The following is a 22,577-nucleotide window of genomic DNA, read 5'->3' as shown; positions in this document are numbered from 1 at the left end:
TTAACCGAATCAAATGCCTTTTCAGCATCCACACTTATTATCACTATTGATTTGATTTTTTTTTGTATATGATTCATAACATGAAGTGCCCTTCATATATTGTCTTGTGTCTGGGGTTGTCGTATGAAACCTGTCTGATCATTACGTATCAGTATGGGTAGAAACTCCTCTAATCGTTTGGCCATGATGGAGGTAAATAACCTATAATCTACATTAAGAACGGATATTGGTCTAAATGATCTACATTTCATTTTATTCTTGCCTTCTTTCGGTATAGCTGAGATTATTGCCTCCTTCCAGCTGGTTGGCATTTGTGCCTTTTTTAGAGTCCAGTTCAGTGTCAGGAGTAAAACAGGAATTAACTCATTTTTAAATTCTTTATACCACTCTGCCATATATCCATCTGCTCCTGATGACTTGCTTAATTTAAGCCTACTAATTGCAGTTTTTAATTCAGCTTCAGTTTTGTATTGATTTTCAAAGCTTTTAATAATGCATTTTTTAAACCAAACAGGACGATGAGGAGGAACTGAATACTGCTGCTGTATTTTTCATTGGAACTGCTGCAAGTTTGTATCAGGTGGGTTCTTGGTTGATAAGTAGCTTTTGAGGAAGTATTTTTGCTGGTTAGAAATAATCTGATATGTGTAAACTTCTTGTTCTTTAATTTCATAATTTCTTGAGAATTCCCTCAGATTGTTTTCTTGAATTACATTTCTTAAGGTTTTTCATGCACATACCTGTCATGGAGATGCATCCTATTTTATTAGCTTCAATACTTGGATGCCACTTGTCAAGGAAATAGTGCCAAGGAAGCCTAGTGGTTAGCACAACACTGTTATAGCTTGGGGTGTCAGAGTTCAGAGTTCAATTCCACATCATCTGTAGGGAGTCTGTAAGCCATCCTTTGGTTTTCTCTAAGTGCTCACGATTTAGCTGTGATTTAATTGGTAGATGCGGGGCAGCATGGCTCCAAGGGCCAGAAGGCTCTATTCCATGGTGTATCTCAATAAATAAATAGAAAGATAGGTAGAAACATTGATAGAGAGCAGACCCTGCAATAGATCAGCGCCATAGTTTCTTACAGAGTTTGTTGCATCTTTCTCCTTTTGATTGTTCCACGTATAGCCAACTCACTACTTAGATTGCTAACTATATCACAGATTTGCATATACAGTAATGGTTATCATTGTTAATCCAGTATCCGCAGCAGTGTACATTTATAAAAGAACTTTAATGTAATAGAATGTTGTAAGATGTTTCATAGTACAAAGTATTATAGCATATAGCATGGTATTAAACCTACCAATGACACCAATCCATGTGATGATATGGTAGTTGTTTCTTAAAGGGCATCAGCAATGCAGAGGTATAGGTAAGATAAATACTTTGGGCATAGGCAGCTGAATGCATGGCTGCCAGTGGTGGAGTGATTAAAATCAGGAATACACAAGAGGTCATCATTGGAGGGGTGCTGTCATTTCAGAGAGTTCTATGTGCTAGGGAGATGATAAGACTGAGGCAGATAACAAAGGAATGAAATGTTTGAACAGCTTGCCAAACCAGGTGCCACTATAGGTCATTGAGCTGAAATGTAATAGATGAATAAGACTGAGTGAGTTGGAAAGCAGACATCAGAGTTTTGGATCACAAGTTTATGCAAAGAAGAAATGTTTAACTGAAATTAAAACTTGACTGCTTCTTAATGAGTGCCCTTAGCTAGCAGCCTTTTATCTGGGGCACCATATTTTAGATGACTACAAAGTCAGGGCCTTGTCTTTCATTTAAGTTGGATTTTAAATGTACCACAACATTATTCAAAAAAGGAAAGAAATTCGTCCAGTTATACCTCATAGACACTACCAAACACAGTGAGGGTTTCTAACCGGCATTATTAGTGTACAAGTTAGTTGATGCTTTTGCTTACAATACAGGGATTGAAAGTTGCTTAGCAGTTTTAAACAGGATTGTGCAAATCAGTTGAGTTTCACATTAAGCATATATTGATAACCTATTGAATATTGAAAGGTCTAGATAGAGTGGACATGGAAAGGGTGTTTCCTATAGTGGGGGAGTCTAGGACCAGAGGGAAAAGCCTCAGAATACAAGGACTTCTCTTTAGAACAGAGATGAGCCAGAAGATGGTGAACCTGGACTTCTTTGCACAGTCAGCTGTGGAAGCCAATTCATTGACTATATTCAAAAAAAGGGTTGATAGGATTTTCATTAGTAAGGGTATCAAACATTATGGGGAGAAGGCAGGAGAATGAGTTTGAGAGGGATAATGAGCATGCTCTTTTCTTGCTGCTACTATCAGGAAGAAGATGCAAGGATCTCAGGATCACCAGGTTCAGGGAAAGTTATTACACCCCAACCATCAGGCTCTTGAACCACTGGGGATAATGTCACTCACTCCATCACTAAATTGTTCCCACAACCTATAAGACCATAATATATAGGAGCACAATTAGACCATTCAGCCCATCAAGTCTTCTCCACCATTCCATTATGGCTGATTCCAGATCCCACTCAACCCTGTACACCTGCCTTCTCACCTTAACCCTGACCAATCAAGAAAATATCAATTTTCACTTTAAATAATACCCCTGGTCTTGGCCTCCACCGCAGTTTGTGGCAAACATTCCTCAGATTCACTACTCTCTGGCTAAAAAAAATTCCTCCTTACCTCTGTTCTAAAGGGTTTCCCCTCAATTTTGAGGATGTGCCCTCTAGTTCTGGAAATCCCCGCCATAGAAAACATCCTCTCCACATACACCTGATCTAGTCCTTTCAACATTCAATAGGTTTCAATGAGATAACCCCACATTCTTCTAAATTCCAGTGAGTACAGGCCAAAAGCTGCCAAATGCTTCTCATATGTTAACCCATTATTACTCCTTATTACCCCTTATTATTATTCATGGTTTTATATTGCTATATTTCTACACTATTCTTGGTTGGTGCAACTGTAACAAAACCCAATTTCCCTCAAGATCAATAAAATATGTCTGTCTGTCTTCATTCCTGGAATCATCCTCATGCACCTCCTCAGGACTCCCTCCAAGGACAACACATCCTTGCTGAGATATGGGGCCTAAAACCAAGTACAGCCTGTCTAGTGTCTGATAAAGCCTCAACATTATTTCCTTGTTTTTATATTCTATTCCATGTAACATTTAATTTGCCTTCTTTACCACAGACTCAACCTGTAAATAAACCTTCTGGGACTCTTGCACAAGGACTCCTAAGTCCCTTTGCACCTCTATCGTTTGAATATTCTCCCCATTTAGGTAATAGTCTGCACGTTTCTTCCTTTTACCAAAATGCATTATCATACACTTCCCAATACTATTCCATCTGCCTCTTTTTTGCCATTCTTCCAATTTAAGTTCTGCTGCAATCGCATTGCTTCTTCAGCATTACCTACCCCTCCCCTGACCTTTGTATCAACTGCAAACTTTGCCACAAAGCCATCAATTCCATTATCTAAATCATTATCTAAATGTGAAAAGTAGAGGTCCCGATACTGATCCCCGAGGATCACCACGAGCCACTGGTAGCCAAACAGGAAAGGACTCCTTTATTCCGCTGCCTCTTGCCTGTCAGCCATTCCTCCCTTCTTAAAGAATGGAGTGGCATTTGCAATTTTCTATTCCTCTGGAACCATGCCAGAATCAAGTGATTCTTGAAAGATCATAACCAGTGCACCTACTGTCTCTCAGCAACCTCTCTCAGAACTCTGGGATGTAGACGGTCTGGTCCAGGTGACTTATCCACCTTAAGACCTTTGAGTTTGCCTGACACTTTTCCGTTTGGAATAACAATGATTCACTACTGCTCCCTGATACTCGTGGATCTATGGCACACTGTTAGTGTCTTCCACAGTGAAGACTGATGCAAAGTGCTTATTGAGTTCATTTGCCATTTCTTTGTTCCCCCACTTTACCTTGCAAGCATCATTTTCCAATGGTCTAATATCAACTCTCACCTCTTTTACTCTTTATATGACTGAAAAAAACTTCTAGTATCCTAGTTCATATTATTGACTAGTTTGCCTTGATATTTCATCTTTTCCCTTCTTATGGCCTTTTTAGTTACCTTTTGTTAGATTTTAAAAACTTCCCAATCATATGACTTCCCACTTGCTTTTGCTAGATTATATGCCCTTTCCATAATTTTTATGCTGTCCTTAACTTACCCTGTCAGCCAAGGTTGGCTAACCCTGCCATTTGAGAACTACTTCTTCTGTGGGATATGTGTATCCTGCGCCTTGTGTACTATTCCCAGAAACTTCTGCCATCATCTATGCCAGTATCCTACTCTAATTCACCTGGGCAAGCTCCAATCTCATGCCTCTGTAATTCCCTTTATTCCATTGCAACACTGATACATATGACTTGTGCTTCTCCCTTTCAAATTGCAGTATGGATTCAATCATATTATGATCATTACCTCCTAAGGGTTCCTTTACATTAAGCTGACTAATAAAATCTGGGTTATTACTCAACACCCAGTCTAAGGTAACCTTTCCCTGAGTAGACTCAAGCACAAGCTGCTCTAAAAGCCATCTCATAGGCATTCAACAAATTCCCTCTTATGATCGGACACCAACCTGATTTACCAGATCCCCTTGCATATTGAAGTCCTCCATTACATTTGTGTCAATCCCTTTATTACATGCCTTTTCCAGTTCCCTTTGCAATCTCAACCCTAAATCTTGGTTACTATTTGGAGGCCTTACTGTATATATGATTTTCATAATGATTTTCATAACTTGCAATTTCTTAACTCCGCCCACAAAGATTCAACGTTCTCTGACCCTATGTCACCTCTTTCTAAAGATGTAATTCCATCTCTTACCAACAGAGCCACACCACCTATGCCTTCCTACCTGTCCTTTCAATACAAAGTATATCCTTTGATATTAAGCTCCCAACTATGATCTTCATTCAGCCACAACTCAGTGAATGTCACAATGTCATATCAACCAATCTCTAGTTTTGCCATAAGTTTATCCACCTTATAGGATAGGGCCTCCGCCCCCTCCTTCTTCAGTCCTGACAAAAGGGTCTCGGCCCGAAACGTCGACTGCTCATTTCAACGGATGCTGCCCAACCTGCTGAGTTCATCCAGCTTTTATACGTGTTGATTATTCTGAATACTATGTGCATTTAAATACAGCACCTTCAGTTCTGCATTCTTTGCACTTTTGAATTTTTGCCTCTGTGGTACAATTTAAATGCACTCTCTGCATTTGTACCCAATCATTGGCTTGTCCTTCCGTACATTCATATTATACCCATGATCAACTTGTAACCCTGCTGGCTCATTCTCAACTCCTTCTTACTGGTTCCCATTGTTGGCCATGGTGGATTTAAAATATAGAAGTAAAAGGTAAGCTTGAATGAGTTAAGAACAGTGGAAGCAGACAGTTCTTTGTTCCTGCTACGTGCTTGGAGATGGAGGCTGCCATTTTATGGAACTGTTTGCACCCTCCATTTTGTAAGATGAAATTGCTTTGCTTTCAGTGTTTTAAAGAAGACACAATGATGCTTCAGGTAATTTGCAAGACTAGCGATCATTTCCAAATAAGAAGTTATTTGTGAGGTGTTCTTTGATATAACAAAACATGCAGGTTTATGAATGTTTGGGTTGGTGCCTGTTCTAGAGTGATTCGAGCTGGTTACTGAAGAGAATGAAGACCCATATATTATTGACTGTCACTTGATGGAAAGAGGGCAATAAATGGATGCTGGCCTGGAGCAGAATCAATAAAAAGGTATTAAGGGTCAATCAGACAATGACACTGGAATGCAATATTTGAATTGGTAAGGAACAAGTATAAAAGTGATGGAGTGTGCTATCAGCAATAACTGGAGAATCACCATCGCGAGGGAAAACCCCCATGCCGGAGGCTGAGAGAAGAAATGATCAATTGTCTGGCCAACAGAGAGCCCCTGTTTTGGTGTTATAAATTGGGCAAGTGAGTATTGGCACAGAGGGAACAGTAGAATTCACATTCTAAGCTGTTGGCCCATAGTTATGTTGTTGTTTGTGCAGAGACAATAAAGTGCAAGTTTCAATTAATTGTGAATTGCGTAGTGAGTTTCCCGATTAATTGTGAATTGCGTAGTGAGTCTCCTAACCTAGTTGCGTTAGGTCAATACCATCCTTCTGCCATGTTAATTTAAACCACTCCCAGCAGCTGTAGTAAATCTCCTCGCAAGGATATTGGTCCCCCTCAGATTCAAGTGCAACCTGTTCCAGTTGTACAGGTCACACCTGCCCCGGAAGAGGTCCCAATGATCCAGAAATCTGAATCTCTGCACCCTACTCCAATTCTTCAGCCACACATTTAACTGCCATCTTATTCTATTTCTACCCTCACTGTTGCGTAGCACAGGCAGCAATCTCAAGATTATCACCCTTGAAGTCCTGCTTCTCAAGTTCCTTCCTAGCATCCTGTAATCAAATTATCAGGACTTCCTCTCTTTTTTTTACCTATATGTCATTTGTGCAATAGGTACCACAACTTCTGGCTGCTCCCCCTCCCTTTTCAGGATATTATGAATGCATTCAGAAACATTGCGTCCCTGGCACCTGGGAGGCCAACTACCATCCATACTTCTTTATTGCGTCTACGGACTTGCCTATCTGTCTCCCTGACTATAGAGTCCCCTAATGCTGTTGCCATCCACTTCAGTTACCTACCCTTCTGAGCCAAAGGGCCAGAATCAATGCCAGAGGCATGGCTGCTGCACTTCCCCAGTCAGGTCTCCCACCCCCAAAAGTATTCAAAATGAGTACTTGTTGAGGGGGTGGGCCACAGGGTTATGCATTCCAGTATCTGACATTTGCCCTTCCATCTCACAGTCACACAGTTATCTGTCTCCTGTAGCCTTGGGGTGACTACTTCCCTGTAGCTCCTGTCTGTCTGTCATCTCCTCTTTTCCCCTAACAAGCTTAAGGTCATTGAGCTGCAGCTTCAGTTCCCTAACACGGTTTCTAAGGAGCCACATCTCAATGTACCCAGTGCAAATGTGGCTGTTGGGGAGGCTGGAACTCCCCTAGATATCCCACATCTGACACCAAGAAGAGACCACTAGCCCTGCAGACATACCCTCATTCTTTCAAGAGTTAAATTTAAAAAAAAACTTATCTACTTGCTCGCTGAAGCCTGTTTAGCCAAAGCCTTGACAATGACTACTCCTCTCTTTTATGAAGACTGGGTTTTTCAAGCTCTGCTCTGGATCTGCATGGGAACACCTCTATTGTGTCTATGCTGCTGTCCACTCAAAGACTGCAACTGAAAACTGGCTGCTTTTTCAAGCTCTGTTCCAGACCTATGCAGGAAAGCTTCTACTGCATCTGTGCTGCCATCCAATCAACTTTAAAGAATTCTTCATGTTCTTGATATTTATTATTTATTATTTCTTATTCTTTCCTTTTTCCATTTTGCATTTGCACAACTTGTCTTTTGCACATTGATTGTTTGTTCATCTTGTTGGGTGCAGTCCTTCACTGAATCTGTTATGTTTCTTGGATTTACTGAGTATACCCACAAGAAAATGAAAGTCAGGATTGTATATGGTGACATCTACTGTGATAATAAATTTACTTGAACTGTGACTCAAATCAGCCATGATTTCACCCCATATGTGAGTGACATTAAAGCTGATTCTGATGAAATGATGGAACAGATGGCCAAATGACCTAATTCTGCTCCTGTATCTTAGAATATACAGTTTACAGCAGTATGCTGGAATGTATGGACGATTTCCAAATGCTGAGAGAAGAATTATAGTACATGGTAAATTGGGATTTTTGTCTGAAAGATATATCTGGGAAGTGGGAATAAAGCCACACAGGTTTAGTGGAATAACAGATTTACTTTGGTTTTCTAACCTCAAGCAGTGATTGAAAAGCTTGACAGGAAGAATTGGGTGATCCATTATAGCTTCTAACTATTCAGTCTTCCTTGCAACTATCTATTTTATAACTAGCTAGCTTCTAACTATTTTATCTTCCTTGCAACTACAGTTCGTAATTCTATTACATCACTGATTGTAATCTCTTATACTTATGGGTTGAGGGAGTTTCTTGGCACATCAATAGCAAATAATTCTCTGCTGAACTTCATGAATCTTGCTCTTGCCGGCTAAATTGTACTGCATTCTTTGCTGCTGGAATTAACATTTACAAAATGCTCTTCATTTTTGTACTGTCTCCCAGAGTCCTTACAAACCCATGAATTTCCCTTGCAGTGGCGAGTAAGCTTATAGCTAGTTTACTCAGATTTTTTTTCTTTCATTGACCAAACTGACTTCACCCATTGTGTCTATACCAACCAAGTTCAAGTTCATTGTCATTCAGCCATGTACTTGTATACTTCCATGTACATGGCCTATCAGCGCTGTGAACAGAGCTTCACCAAGAGGGATTTCTTGCAGGTCAGCAGCGGTTATTTAAAAAGGGAGCTTCGCGAGCATTTGTCCATTGTACGTGGCCTATCACAGCGGCTATAACTGGAGTACCAGTCGTGAGTTAGATAGCAGGGAAGGTTCAGGCATAAAAGGGAGACACTGCCTAGCGGAGCAGTCATCGACAGAGTGATCTGAGGCAGAGTGGTAGGGGTTTGGCTCATTTGGTCTTCGGCGATAATGAGTTGAGGCAAGGTAAGTTTCCTGTGAGGGATTGAAACTGGAAATATGTCTATGAGGCCAGTGTTCTGTACTGGGGGTCAGACGTGGGAAGTCTGGGAGACTCCCAGCCTCCCGGATGGGAACATCTGCACCAGGTGTGTTGAGCTGCCGCACCAGAGATGTTGCTCCATGACCTTCGTCTGGTCAGGGAGAGTAAGGAGGTGATAGAGAGGAGTTACAGGCAAGTAGTCACACTGGGGCCTTCGGAAACAGTTAAGTGGGTAACAATCAGGAGAGGGAAGGGCAAGAGTCAGATACTAGAGAGTACCCCTGTGGCTGTCCCACTGAACAAATAAGTACTCCTGTTTGAGTACTATTGGGAGGGATGGCCTACCTGGGGGACGCAACAGTGGCTGCACCTCTGGCACAGAAGGGTAGGTAAAGGAAGAAGGCAGCAGTAATAGGGGACTCTATAACTAGGAGGTCAGACAGGCAATTCTGTAGATGCAGGAAAGAAACAAGGATGGTAGTTTGCCTCTCAAGTGCCAGGATCCAGGATGTTTCAGATCACGTCCATGATATCCTTAAGTGGGAAAGTACACAACCAGAGATCATAATTTATATTAATACCAACGACATAGGTAGGAAAAGGGAGGTCCTGAAAACAGACTACAGGGATTTAGGAAGGAAGTTGAGAAGCAGGACCTCAAAGGTAGTAATCTCGGGATTACTGCCTGTGCCACATGACAGTGAGAATAGGAATAGAATGAGGTGGAGGATAAATGCGTGGCTGAGGGTTTGGAGTAGGGGGCAGAGACTCAGATTTCTGGATCATTGGGACCTCTTTTGGGGCAGGAGTGACCTGTACAAAAAGGATGGGTTTCACTTGAATTCAAGGGGGACCAACAACCTGGTAGGGAAGTTTGCTAAGGCTATTGGAGAGAGTTTAAAGTAGAATTGCTGGGGGGGGGGGGGTAAGAACCAAACTGAAGAGACAGAGGCAGGGGGCAGTTGGCTCACAAATAGAAAAAGCTTGGAGACTGTGCAAAAGGGAGGATAGGCAGATGATAGAGAAGGGATGCGCTCAGACTGATGGTTTGAGATGCAAGAAGCATCATGAACAAAGCAGATTAGTACTTGGAGCTATGATGTTGTGGCCATTACAGAGACTTGGATGGCTCAGGGGCAGGAATGGGTAACTCAGAGTGCCAGGCTTTAAATGTTTCACAAAGGACAGGGAGGGAGGCAAAAGAGGTGGGGGCATGGCACTGTTGATCAGAGATAATGTCATGGCTATGCAGTCCAGTGTAGGTCTGTAGTCTAGTGTAGCTTTCTCTGTGTATTTTTTTATTACGTAGTTCAGTCTAGTTTTTTGTACTGTGTCATGTAACACCATGGTCCTGAAAAACGTTGTCTAATTTTTACCACTGTACCAGCAGTTATGGTCGAAATGACAATAAAAGTTGACTTGGCTTGACTTGGCAGCAGAAAAAGAGAAAGTCATGGAGGGATTGTCTACTGAGTTTCTGTGGGTGGAAGTTAGAAACAGGACGGGGTCAATAACTACTGGGTGTTTTTTTATAGACCACCCAATAGTAACAGGGACATCGAGGAGCAGATAAGGAGACAGATTCTGGAAAGGTGTAATAATAACAGGGTTGTCTTGGTGGGAGATTTTAATTTCCCAAATATTGATTGGTATCTCCCTAGAGCAAGGGGTTTAGACGGGGTGGAGTTTGTAGGTGTGTTCAGGAAGGTTTCCTGACACAATATGTAGATAAGCCTACAACAGGGAGGCTCTACTTGTTCTGATATTGGGAAATGAGCCTGGTCCGGTGTCAGGTCTCTCAGTGGGAGAGCGTTTTGGAGATAGTGATCACAATTCTATCTCCTTTACTATAGCATAGGAGAAGGATAGGAACAGACAAGTTAGGAAAGTGTTTAATTGGAGTAAGGGGAAATATGAATCTATCAGACAACAACTTGAAGGCATAAATTGGGAACAGATATTCTCAGAAAAATGTACGGCAGAAATGTGGCAAATGTTCAGCGGATATTTGTGTGGCATTCTGCATAGCTACATTGCAATGAGACAGGGAAAGGATGGTCGGGTACAGGAAACATGGTGTACAAAGGCTGTTGAAAATCTAGTCAAGAAGAAAAGAAAAGCTTATGAAAGGTTCAAAAAACTTGGTAATGATAGAGATCTAGAAGATTATAAGGCTCCACACACAAAATGCTGGTGGAATGCAGCAGGCCAGGCAGCATCTCTAGGGAGGAGCGCTGTTGACGTCTTGGCCGGAAACGTCGACTGCACTCCTCCCTATAGATGCTGCCTGGTCTGCTGCGTTCCACCAGCATTTTGAGTGTGTTGCTTGAATTTCCAGCATCTGCAGATTTCCTCGTGTTCGCAGATTATAAGGCTAGCAGGAAGAAGCTGAAGAATGAAATTAGGAGAGCCAGAAGGGGCAATGAGGGGCACAACATTGTGGGCTGAAGGACCTGTATTGTGCTGTGGGTTTTCTATATTTCTATGAAACTTCGTTCTTCCAGACCAAAATGTGGAATACAGTACATAAAACTCACACATGACCATAAAGAAATATTACAACAAATAAATTAACAATTAATAAAATAAGTGCAAGAAGATTGACATTTAGCATAAGATACATCACCAACATAAGTTAAAAAGTAAACATAATCCTACTGGTACTTCGTATGATGAGACCTGAGTGGTGGCAGGGAGTTCAGTAGTCTCACAGCTTGGGGGAGGTAGCTGTTTCCCATCCTAACAATCCTTGTCCTAATGCTTCAGTACCTCCTGCCTGATGATAAGGTGGGGGGGGGGGGTGTCAAAGAGATAGTTAGATAGATAAGAGGGATCCTTGACAATGCTAAGAGGCCTGTGTACACAGCATTCCTGATATATATATCCCTGCTGAGTGGAAGAAATATCCTGATGATCCTATCAGAATATAAGGAGACCAAATATTCTGGAACTTAGCTTAATATTTGTCAATTTAGTTGTGGTAATATTACTATGTGTTGCGTGTGGTGCCACATTAACATAGCAATTGGCATGCCGCTATTACAGCTCAGGCATTTCAGAGATTGGAGTTCAATTCAGATATCCTCTGTAAGAAGTTTATATGTCCTTCCAATGAGCACACGAGTTTCCTCCAGCTGCTCCAGTTTCCTCCCAGTCCAAAGATGTACCAGTAAGTAAGTAAGTTAATTGGTCATTGTAAGTTGTCCTGTGATTGGGCAATTGGTTAAATTGGTGGGTTCCTGAGCAGTGCAGCTTGTTGAGTTTGCAATACAGCATAATAAAAAACTGTAAATTACAAGTATATATATTTGAAAAGGTAAAATAAATACGTAAAGAGGAAAAAAGTAGTGAGGTAGTGTTCAATGTCCATTCAGAAATTGGATGGCAAAGGGGAAGAAGCTATTCCTGAATCATTGAGTGTGTGCCTTCAGGCTCCTGTGCTTCCTTCCTGAAGGTATGGGTGATGGGGGGTCCTTAATGATGGATGCTGCCTTTTTGAGGCATTTCTCCTTGAAAATGTGGGGAGGCTAGTGTCATGATGAAGCTGACTGAGTTCATAACTTTCTGCAACTTATTTCAATCCTGTGCAGTGCCCCCCCCCCAACCAGACAGCAGTGTAGCCAGTTAGAATGCCCTCCGTGGTGCAAGTGTCTTTAGTGACATATCAAATCTCCTCACACTCCTAATGAAATATAGCCACTTTTGTGCCTTCTTTGTAACTCCAATGATATGCTGGGCCCAGGATGGATTATCAGAGATGTTAACACTCAGGAACTTGAAATTGCTCACCCTTTCCACTGCTAATCCACTACAATAAAACAGAAGTTGATAGGCTCGTGATTAGTAAGGGTGTCAAAGGTTACAGGGAGAAGGCAGGAGAATGAGATTGAGAGGAATAATAAATCTGCCATGATGCAGTGCCGAGCAGACTCGATGAGCGAATGGCTTAATTCTCTTCCTATGTCTTATACTCATGGAATGTTCCAACTTTTATACTGGACACCTATGTGCTAAAGTTCTCAATACCATTCCCAATGCTCTTTTGAAGTATTTTAACATTTTCTTTTAATGGTCCTGGCCAGGGTTTCCTCTGAGTTAGTTTAGATACTGTATTTTTCAAATAAATTTTGAGGACATCCTTAGAACTTTTCCTCTGCCTGTCTGGTCATTTTGTGTCATGACAAACTGGGAATGATGTGTTAACCCTGCCAGAGGAACCTAGCTCATGAACAATGTGTGCTATGCTGCAGATGTTCTATGACTCAGTGGTGGCCGACATTTTATTCTATGATGGGGCAGGAGGGTGAGAACTATCTTTATTTACTTGGGGTCTCAATCCTGGGACTGTTGGTATGACAGAATGCAGATGTTGCCCCTCTTCCTTCCAGTGGATTTGGAGGACATTGCAGAGACAACATTGGAGGTATCTCTGAAATGTATTGAGATACCTGATGTGAATAATGCAAGACAGAATAATTCCGAATTGACTGCAGTCAGATTGTGCATTTCTAGCTGGAGTTCCTTAGAACAGACACTCAGTGGCCACTTTATTAGGTACAGGAGTAGAAGCTGGTGTTGCCTTCTGCTGATGCTTCTCATCCACTTCAACATTAGACATGTTGTGCATTCAGAGATGCTCTTCTGTTGTAACACATGGTAATTTGAGTTGCTGTAGTCTTCTTGTCAACTTGAACTAATCTGGCCATTCTCCTCTGACCAGGCGTTTAATGCATTGATGTGTTGCCACATGATTTTAGAGAGGCCCTCTCTTGGTCAGGGTCAACCATAGATGTTGCATCACAGCTGGCTATGTTATACGCAGGTCAGGGCAGTATGATATGGAGAGCAAACTATTGCCCATGCAGCAGGCTCCCCCTCTCCATGTAACTGATGAATCCAAAGGAACAGCAAAGACCGATACAATTTGGCACCTGCGGCGTCACAGCAATTGCCAGTCAGCATTGTACTCAATGTAGGACTGCCTTCAGGACTCCGGCTCCAGGTTTTTCCTTGGCGTTTATTCCTGAAACCTTCCCCATGAGTGGGTATAGCCGCAGTGTAGCGGAGGTTTGAGGTGATAGTTTTCCTTCTCCTGAATGAGCTGTCAGTATGACTGACGTGCCCCATCTGCCCAAAGTGACTCATTTTAAGGCACCAGTAGCCCACCTTTGCCCCTTCTGTCAGTAGATGCTGTTCCACTGGGCTTAGTACCTAAGCCTCACATGAAGACTAGCAGGTGGACTTGGTTGTCAGAGGCCACTTGAGACACATGCCATTCGTAGCACTTAATAGGTAGCAGGAGCTTATTCCCACTACCCTTACCCCCCACCACCACCCCCCAGCCTATGAGGTTTATGATCTGTCTCAGGGGTCAAGAGGCTTAGGACAGAAGACTGGTGGACAACTTCGTTGAGTGGTGTGGGTTGAATCACCTGCAGCTCAACATCACTAAGACAAAGGAGTTGGTGGTGGCCTTCAGGAAGGTGAAAATACCTTGCATTCCCATCCATCAAGGAAGCAAATGTGGAAGTTGTCCGAGACTACAAGTTCCTGGGAACTGAGCTGGCCAATAAACTAAACTGGAACAAAATAGAGGCTCTGTACAAGAAGGGACAGAGCCAACTGTACTTGCTGAGGAGGCTCCAGTCATTCAACATCTGCAGTACTATGCTACAGATGTTCTACAACTCAGCATTGGCCAGCATTTTATTCTATGCTGAGGCAGCAGGGTGAGAGCAGCTGATGCCAAGAAGATCAATAAGCTCGTCAGGAAGACTGTTTCTGTTCTGGGGGCTGAACTGGATTTCCTGTCTGAGAGGAGGATGCTGCAGAAGCTATGGAGCATTATAACCATTATTACAGCACGGCCCTTCTAGTCCGTGCCGAACGCTTACTCTCACCTAGTCCCACTGACCCACACTCAGCCCATAACCCTCCATTCCTTTCCTGTCCATATACCTATCCAATTTTACTTTAAATGACAATACCGAACCTGCCTCTACCACTTCTACTGGAAGCTCATTCCACACAGCTACCACTCTCTGAGTAAAGAAATTCCCCTCGTGTACCCTTAAACTTTTGCCCCCTCTCAACTCATGTCCTCTTGTTTGAATCTTCCCTACTCTCAATGGAAAAAGCATATCTACATCAACTCTATCTATCCCCCTCATAATTTTAAATACCTCTATCAAGTCCCCCCTCAACCTTCTACACTCCAAAGAATAAAGACCTAACTTGTTCAATCTTTCCCTGTAACTTAGGTGCTGAAACCCAGGTAACATTCTAGTAAATCTTCTCTGTACTCTCTCTATTTTGTTGACATCTTTCCTATAATTCGGTGACCAGATCTGTACACAATACTCCAAATTTAGCCTTACCAATGCTTTGTACAATTTTAACATTACATTCCAACTCCTATACTCAATGCTCTGATTTATAAAGGCCAGCACACCAAAAGCTTTCTTCACCACCCTATCCACATGAGATTCCACCTTCAGGGAACTATGCACCATTATTCCTAGATCACTCTGTTCTACTTCATTCTTCAATGCCCTACCATTTACCATGTATGTCCTATTTGGATTATTCCTACCAAAATGTAGAACCTCACACTTATCAGCATTAAACTCCATCTGCCATCGTTCAGCCCACTCTTCTAGCTGGCCTAAATCTCTCTGCAAACTTTGAAAACCTACGTCATTATCCACACCTACCTTAGTATCATTTCCTCTCACCCCCTCCATGGCATACTGGGCAAACAGAGGAGCGCCTTTAATAACAGACTTATTCCACCGAGGTTCACCACCAAACGCCACAGGAGATCCTTTCTCCCAGTGGCTATAAGATTTTTACAATTCCACCTCCCTAAGTATACAAGTATATGGTTTAAAATTACATCTGTATTTTGCACTGTAGCCCATATCATCTGAGCTGACCGTGTTGTCCATCTACATTGATCCCATATGCCCACAGTAGGTTTGTATCTTTCTACTCCTGTCCAAGTACATGGTGCATATGCCTACTTATTACTTCCTTTAGCAACTTCTTCTTCCCACCCTCTGCATAAATAACATTAAATTTCTTTTTACATTCATAATGAGATACTTATTTAAAATTTCTCTCCATCACCTTACATCTATGCCCTTTAGTTTTAGACACCCAAAGAAAAAGACTGATAACCACCCTAACTCTAGGGGCTGACACTCTAAGCTTTGTCATGACAAGGAATTACAAGGCCTCGAAATCTTCCTGAGAAATCCATACTTCTCATAATTTTATAAATCTCTTATAAGATCAACTCTCAGCCTCTTATATTGAGAATAAACCCAGTCCATCCAATTTCTCCTCAATACTAAAGCCCTCCATTCCAGGCAACCTCCTCATAAAGGTCTTGTGCACTTTTCCCAATGCTGCCACATCCTGAGAACTTCTCAAAGGACTCAACATGGGGATATAGGTAGGATGGTTTCCCCTAGCTAAGGAATTTAAAGTAAGGGAATTTGGAGCCAGGTTGTTTCATCTCTTTACTCAAAGGATGGTGAATTAATGGAGTTCTTTTTCCTAGGGTAGAAATGACTGATACAAGTGGGCATAATTTTAAGGTGATTGGAGGAAAATATAGGGGAGATATCAAAGGTAAGTTCTTTATGAAGCAAGTGGTGGGTGCTTGGAATGCCCAGCCAGGGATGTGTGTAGAAGCAGATATATTAGGAGCATTTAAGGATCCATGATTGATAGGGAAATAGAGAGCTGTGTAGGAGAGAAGGGTAAGTTAAAAGGTTGGCACAACGTTGTGGGCTGAAGGGCCTGTAATATTTTATTTGGAAAGAGAAATCCAGGATAAGAGGTGAAAGTAGGGATATAGCGATACGGCATGAAAATAGTATTGAAATTGAATATCAGACATTGTCTTAATGAGAAGCCTCGCAGGCTCCAAGAGCTGAATGGTCTGCTCCAGCTTCATTGTTTACCTTCACTGAGAATTGTTTCCCCAAGCTATGAGATTCACAATCTTACCATGAACCTTTCTTGTTAGAGGACAGTGTTATTGTATAGCAGATGCAACTTGCTAAAAGCCTTTAGTTTTGCTAATGAATGATGTTTGGCCAGTTAGTGTACATTGATGATGACTTGGAGCTCAGTCTCAAAATAAACACAAAGCATAATTTGGTTATCAGCAGTACGATTATTGATGTTGTGATTTGACTCACTAAAACTTCATTTGGACATTCTGTAGAAAATAACCCAGTCTATCCCATGTTTTTTGAAAATTAAAAATCCTCAATCTTGCAGTATATCCTCTTATGCCTGTTTGTATGTATCTCTAATGCCTGGGATAAATAATTAACAATTTTGGCTGCTTGTATTCTATGCTGCTAAACTGTGAGGAGCGAGAGAGAGCATAGGTTGTATCTTGACTAAGCTATCACCAAAAGCATTTATGCGGGATGTGCTTAAGATGTCCAAGGGATTTAGAGGAACAAATTTGTAAAGAGATTACAGACTGTTGCAACAAATATAAGGTTGTTATGGTAGTTAATTTTAACTTTCCACATATTGACTGGAAATCCCATACTGTAAAAGAACTAGATGGGATAGAGTTTGTCAGATATTTTCAGGAAAGTTTCCTCCATCAGTACATAGAAATCCCAATGAGAGAGTGCGCAATACTAGACCTCCTATTAGGGAATGAGTCAGGGCAGGTAACTAGTTTGTGTAGGGGAACACTTTGCATCCAGTGACCACAGCCATTAGTTTCAAAGTAAATGTACAGAGATAGGTCTGGTCTGCTAGTTGAGATTCTAAATTGGAGGAAGACCAATTTTGATGGTATCAGAAATTATCTGGCAAGTGTGGACTGGGACAGGCTGTTTTCAGGGAAAGATATATTTGGTAAATGGGAGGCCTTCAAAAATGAAATGTTGAGAGTACAAAGCATGTATGTGCCTGTCAGAATAAAAGGTAAAGATAACAAGTGTCGGGAACCTTGGTTTTCAAGCCCAGTTTATAGGCAAATAGGAACAAATGAGGTGATTATGGAGTACAAGAAATGGAAGAGAACACTTAAGAAAGAAACCAGGAAGTCTTTTAAAACGAGGCATGAAGTTGCCATAGCAGACAAGGTGAAAGAGAATCCTAAGGGATTCTGCAGGTATGTTAAGAGCAAAAGGATGGGAAGGGGCAAAATTGGTCCTCTGGAAAACCAGAATGGTAGTCCCTGTACAGAGCCAAAACAAATGGGGGAGATCGTAAATGAATTCTTTACATATGTATTTATTCAGGAGACAGATACAGAGTCTGTAGAAGTGAGGCAAAGTGGCATCAATTTCATGGATCCTGTACAGATTACATAGGAGGAGGTGATTGCTACCCTGAGGAAAATCAGGGTGAATAAATCTCCAGGGCCTGGCAAGGTGTTCCCTTGGACCCTACGGGAGACAAGTGCAGAAATTGCCGGGCCCAACAGAGATATTTAAAACATCCTTAGCGACAGGAGAGGTACCAGAGGATTGGAGGATAGCCAATGTTGTTCTGCTGTTTAGAAAAGATTCTAAGCAGAAAGCAGGAATTATAGGCCCATGAGTCTGACATCAGTTGTGGGAAAGTTATTGGAAGCTATTCTTAGGGACCATATATATAAGTATTTGGATAGACATGGAATGATAAAGGATAGTCAGCATGGCTTCATGTGTGGTAGGTCATGTCTAACCAATCTTATAGAGTTTTTCAAGGAAGTTACCAGGGCAGTGGATGTTATCTATATGGACTTCAGTGAGGCATTTGACAAGGTCCCACATGGAAGGCAGGTCAAGTAGTTTCAGTGGTTCGGCATTCAGGATGAGATAGTAAACTGGATTAGACATTGGCTTTGTGGGAGAAGCCAGAGGGTAGACACTCTGACTAGTGGTGTGCCGCAGGGATCAGTGCTGGTCCTTCGTTGTTTATTATCTAGATTAGTAAATATGAGGATGACACCAAGATTGTGGATGTAGTGGACAGCAAGGAAGGCTATCGGGGGTCTGCATCAGCTAGAAAAATAGTACCATAAAAAACCATAGTAGTAGGTCTTACACAGTGAACATACATAATTCATTGAAAGTGGCATCACGAATAGATAGGGTCATAAAGAAAGCTTCTGGCACATTAGCCTTCAAAGTCAATGTATTGGGTACAGAAGATGGGATGTTATGTCAGACGTTGGTGAGGCCATAATTTGGAGTATTGTATCCAGTTTTGGTCACCTACTGGTAGGAAAGATGTAAACAAGGTTGAAAGGGTACAGAGAAATTTTACAAGGATGTTGCCAGAACTGGAGGACCTGTGTTATAAGGAAAGATCAAATAGGTTAGGACTGTATTCTTTAGAATGTAGAAGATTGAAAGGAGATATAAAAAAGGTATACAAAATTATGAGGGGTATAGATAGGGTAAATGCAAGCAGGCTGGTTTCCATTGAGGTTGGGTGGGTTTACAACTAGAGGTCATGGCTTAAGAGTGAAAGGTGAAAAGTTTAAGAGGAACGAGGGGAAACTTCTTCACTCAGAAGGTTGTAAGAGTGTCAAATCGGCCTTCAGCACAAGTGGTCTGTGCAAGCTTGATTTCAACTCTTAGGAGAAGTTTCGACAGGTACATGGTTAATTTTTATATGGAGGGCTGTGGTTGCAGTGCAGGTCGATGGGAGTAGGCCGTTTAAACGGTTTCAGCATGGACTAGATGGGCTGAAGGGCCTGTTTCTGCACTGTTCTTTTCTATGACTCTGAATTTGTGAGGCAAGTTCTTTTATAGAGAGATTGGTAGGTACCTGGAACATGGTGCTTGGGCAGGTGGTGGACTTACAAACCCCATTTCCAGAAAAGTTGGGATATTTTCCAAAATGCAATAAAAACTAAAATCTGTGATATGTTAATTCACGTGAACCTTTATTTAACTGACAAAAGTACAATGAAAAGATTTACAATAGTTTACTGACCAACTTAATTGTATTTTGTAAATATACACAAATTTAGAATTTGATGGCTGCAACACACTCAACAGAAGTTGAAACAGAGGCATGTTTACCATTGTGTTACATCACCTTTCCTTTTAATAACACTTTTTAATCGTTAATCGAACTGAGGATACTAATTGTATTAGATTTACAATTGAAAATTTTGTCTGTTCTTGCGTGATATAAGACTTCAGCTGCTCAACAGTACGTGATCTCCGTTGTCTGATTCTCCTCTTCATGATGCGCCATACATTTTCAATAGGAGATAGATCTGGACTGGCAGCAGGCCAGTCAAGCACACGCACTCTGTGTCTACAAAGCCACGCTGTTGTAGCCCGTGCAGAATGTGGTCTGGCATTGTCCTGCTGAAATAAGCATGGACGTTCCGGGAAGAGACGTCACCTTGATGGCAACATATGTCTCTCTAAAATCTTAATATACACCTCAGAGTCAATGGTACCTTCACATACATGCAACTCACCTATACCATGGGCACCTATACCATGAACCCCCATACCATCACAGATGCTGGCTTTTGCTGATAACAATCAGGATGGTCGTTTTCATCTTTGGCATGGAGAACTTTACGCCCGTTTTTTCCAAAAACTAGCTGACATGTGGACTCATCTGACCACAGCACACGGTTCCACAGTCTTTCGGTCCATCTGAGATGAGCTGGGGCCCAGAGAAATCGCCGGCGTTTCTGCATAGAGTTGATGTATGGCTTCCTCCTTGCGTAATAGTTTCAAGTTGCATTTCTGGATGCAGCAACGGACTGTGTTAAGTGACAATGGTTTCTGAAGTACTCCCGAGCCCAGGTGGCTATAATTGTCACAGTAGCATGACGGTTTCTTAGGCAGTGCCGCCTGAGGGCTTGAAGATCACGCGCGTTCAACAGTGGTTTCCGACCTTGCCCTTTACGCACTGAGATGTCTCTGAATTCTCTGAATCTTTTCACAATATTATGTACTGTAGATGTTGAAAGATCTAAATTCTCTGCAATCTTATGTTGGGAGATGTTCCTTTTGAACTGACTAACAATTCTCTCACGAATTTTGGCACAAAGAGGTGAGCCACGACCCATCCTTGCTTGTAAAGACTGTCTTTGATGGATGCTACTTTTATACCCAGTCATGATACCTTACCTGCTACCAATTAGCCTGCTTAATGTGGAGTCTTCTAAACCGGTGTACTTGAATATTCTGTGCACTTTTCAATCTTATTTTAACTCTGTCCCAACTTTTGTTGAGTGTGTTGCAACCATCAAATTCTAAATTTGTGTATATTTACAAAATACAATTAAGTTGATCAATAGAACTATTGAAAATCTTTTCTTTGTACTTTTGTCAGTTAAATAAGGGTTCACGTGAATTAACATATCACAGATTTTAGTTTTTATTGCATTTTGGAAAATAACCCAACTTTTCTGGAAATGGGGTTTGTAGATAAGATAACAATATAAAGGGCATTTTGACAGACATGAGCAGGCAAGGAATAGAGGGATAGAGACCATCTGCAGGCAGATAGAATTACTTTAGATTAGTCAGCATGATTAGCACAGACAGGGTTTATTTGATAGATGAGGTAAGTCACTTGATCATTCGAGGCTGCTTCACAGTCAATAAAATCTTTTCTTAAACTCACCTTCCTGCCAAATGCCAACCTCCAAGTTCCCAATTAACTCTGTGTCAGCCACTCCCAGTTTTTAATGTTGTAAGTTCATGAGCATTCATCTCTCTTGTACAAAAATATTTGCTACCCTCGGATTGCATCAGAAATGCCTGAGATTTGTGGCGGTGTGCAACAATCTGTAGTTGAAGGTTTTGTGGTGTGGTCATTATAATAATAGATGAGATAGACCGAGACTTTTCTTGGAGTATAGGAGGTGGAGATCTAACCTTAGGGAAGGTTCTAAATCAAAACAGGTGTAGTTAAGATAGATGGAGTTTAAAACTAGAGGACCTAAACTTAAGGTGATATAGAAAGATTTTAAAAGACCTGTGGGGAAACTTTGTCATGCAAACAATGGTGGGTATATTCAAAGATTAAAAGTACATGTATAAATTATATAACTTTGAGATCTGTCTGCCTACGGGCAGTCACAAAGTAAGAAATCCAAAAGAACCCAATTTAAAAAACAGACTAACACCCTATGTGCAAAGAAAAAGAAAAAAAACACAAATCATGCAAACAATAGAAGCAAGCAACAGCATTCTGAAACAAAATCAAGTCTATAGACTGGAATTCCTGGAGCAGGTGGAGTGACCCAAAGCCTTGGTCTCAAGTTCATCATATAATGGGGTAAGCTGCTGTGAAGCTCGCAGACATGAAGTGTGTAGCAGTGGGAGCAGACTCAGAGCCTCAGCACCATGGGGAGAGGAGGGAACATCATTGCAGAGCGAGCAAACTCAGCCCAACCCTCACCTCTGGTCCCAGCACCCTTCCTTTCCAGTCTATTTGGGTTGGTATATAAATTGTCTACAAACATGCAGTGCCTAGACTTCACCACCAAGTCCAAAGCTGTGTGCTTGATTTCTCCAAATCAGCTCAGCACTTAGAGTAATCCAACCTCGCATCTGGTTTAGGTAGATGGGCACCAAAACTGCTCCATCTCGACTCCTCTTCGAGTAGATCGTTCCAAATCCATTTCAGTCTCCGAAACTGCCTCAAACATGTTGTGCCTTGACTTTACGATACACCAGCAGGACTCCTCATCCCACGAGTCAGCTTCACTTCCACTCACCTCTTCATTGTTTGTGGTGATAGTCTACCACGATTTACCTCATAAAAAGTGTTATTAATGATGTTTTTAGTCGTATTTCTTGACTTCTGAACTACCAGTAAGCTGTCGCACAAATGATCAAATGGTGGAGCACTATCAATGGGCTAAATGACCTAAT

General features: G+C 41.6%; 1 protein-coding gene across 7 annotated transcripts in view; it reads left to right on the top strand.

Annotated features, from left to right (window-relative positions):
- sec22a (SEC22 homolog A, vesicle trafficking protein) overlaps positions 1 to 22,577 on the top strand; it is a 145,132-nt gene that overhangs the window by 100,462 nt on the left and 22,093 nt on the right. For 6 of the 7 annotated variants that reach the window (XM_059967672.1, XM_059967673.1, XM_059967671.1 and 3 more), the window contains one exon: positions 515 to 580. In XM_059967672.1, the coding sequence (XP_059823655.1) occupies positions 515 to 580 (66 nt within the window). Of the gene's footprint in view, positions 1 to 514; positions 581 to 5,668; positions 5,780 to 22,577 lie in introns of all 7 variants that reach the window. The other variant, XR_009511710.1, reaches the window with a different exon arrangement.

This window comes from Hypanus sabinus, chromosome 4 (genome assembly GCF_030144855.1).
Source record: "Hypanus sabinus isolate sHypSab1 chromosome 4, sHypSab1.hap1, whole genome shotgun sequence".
NCBI lineage: Eukaryota > Metazoa > Chordata > Chondrichthyes > Myliobatiformes > Dasyatidae > Hypanus > Hypanus sabinus.
Note: the sequence above shows the minus strand (reverse complement) of the source record. Positions and strands in the feature narration are given on the sequence as shown.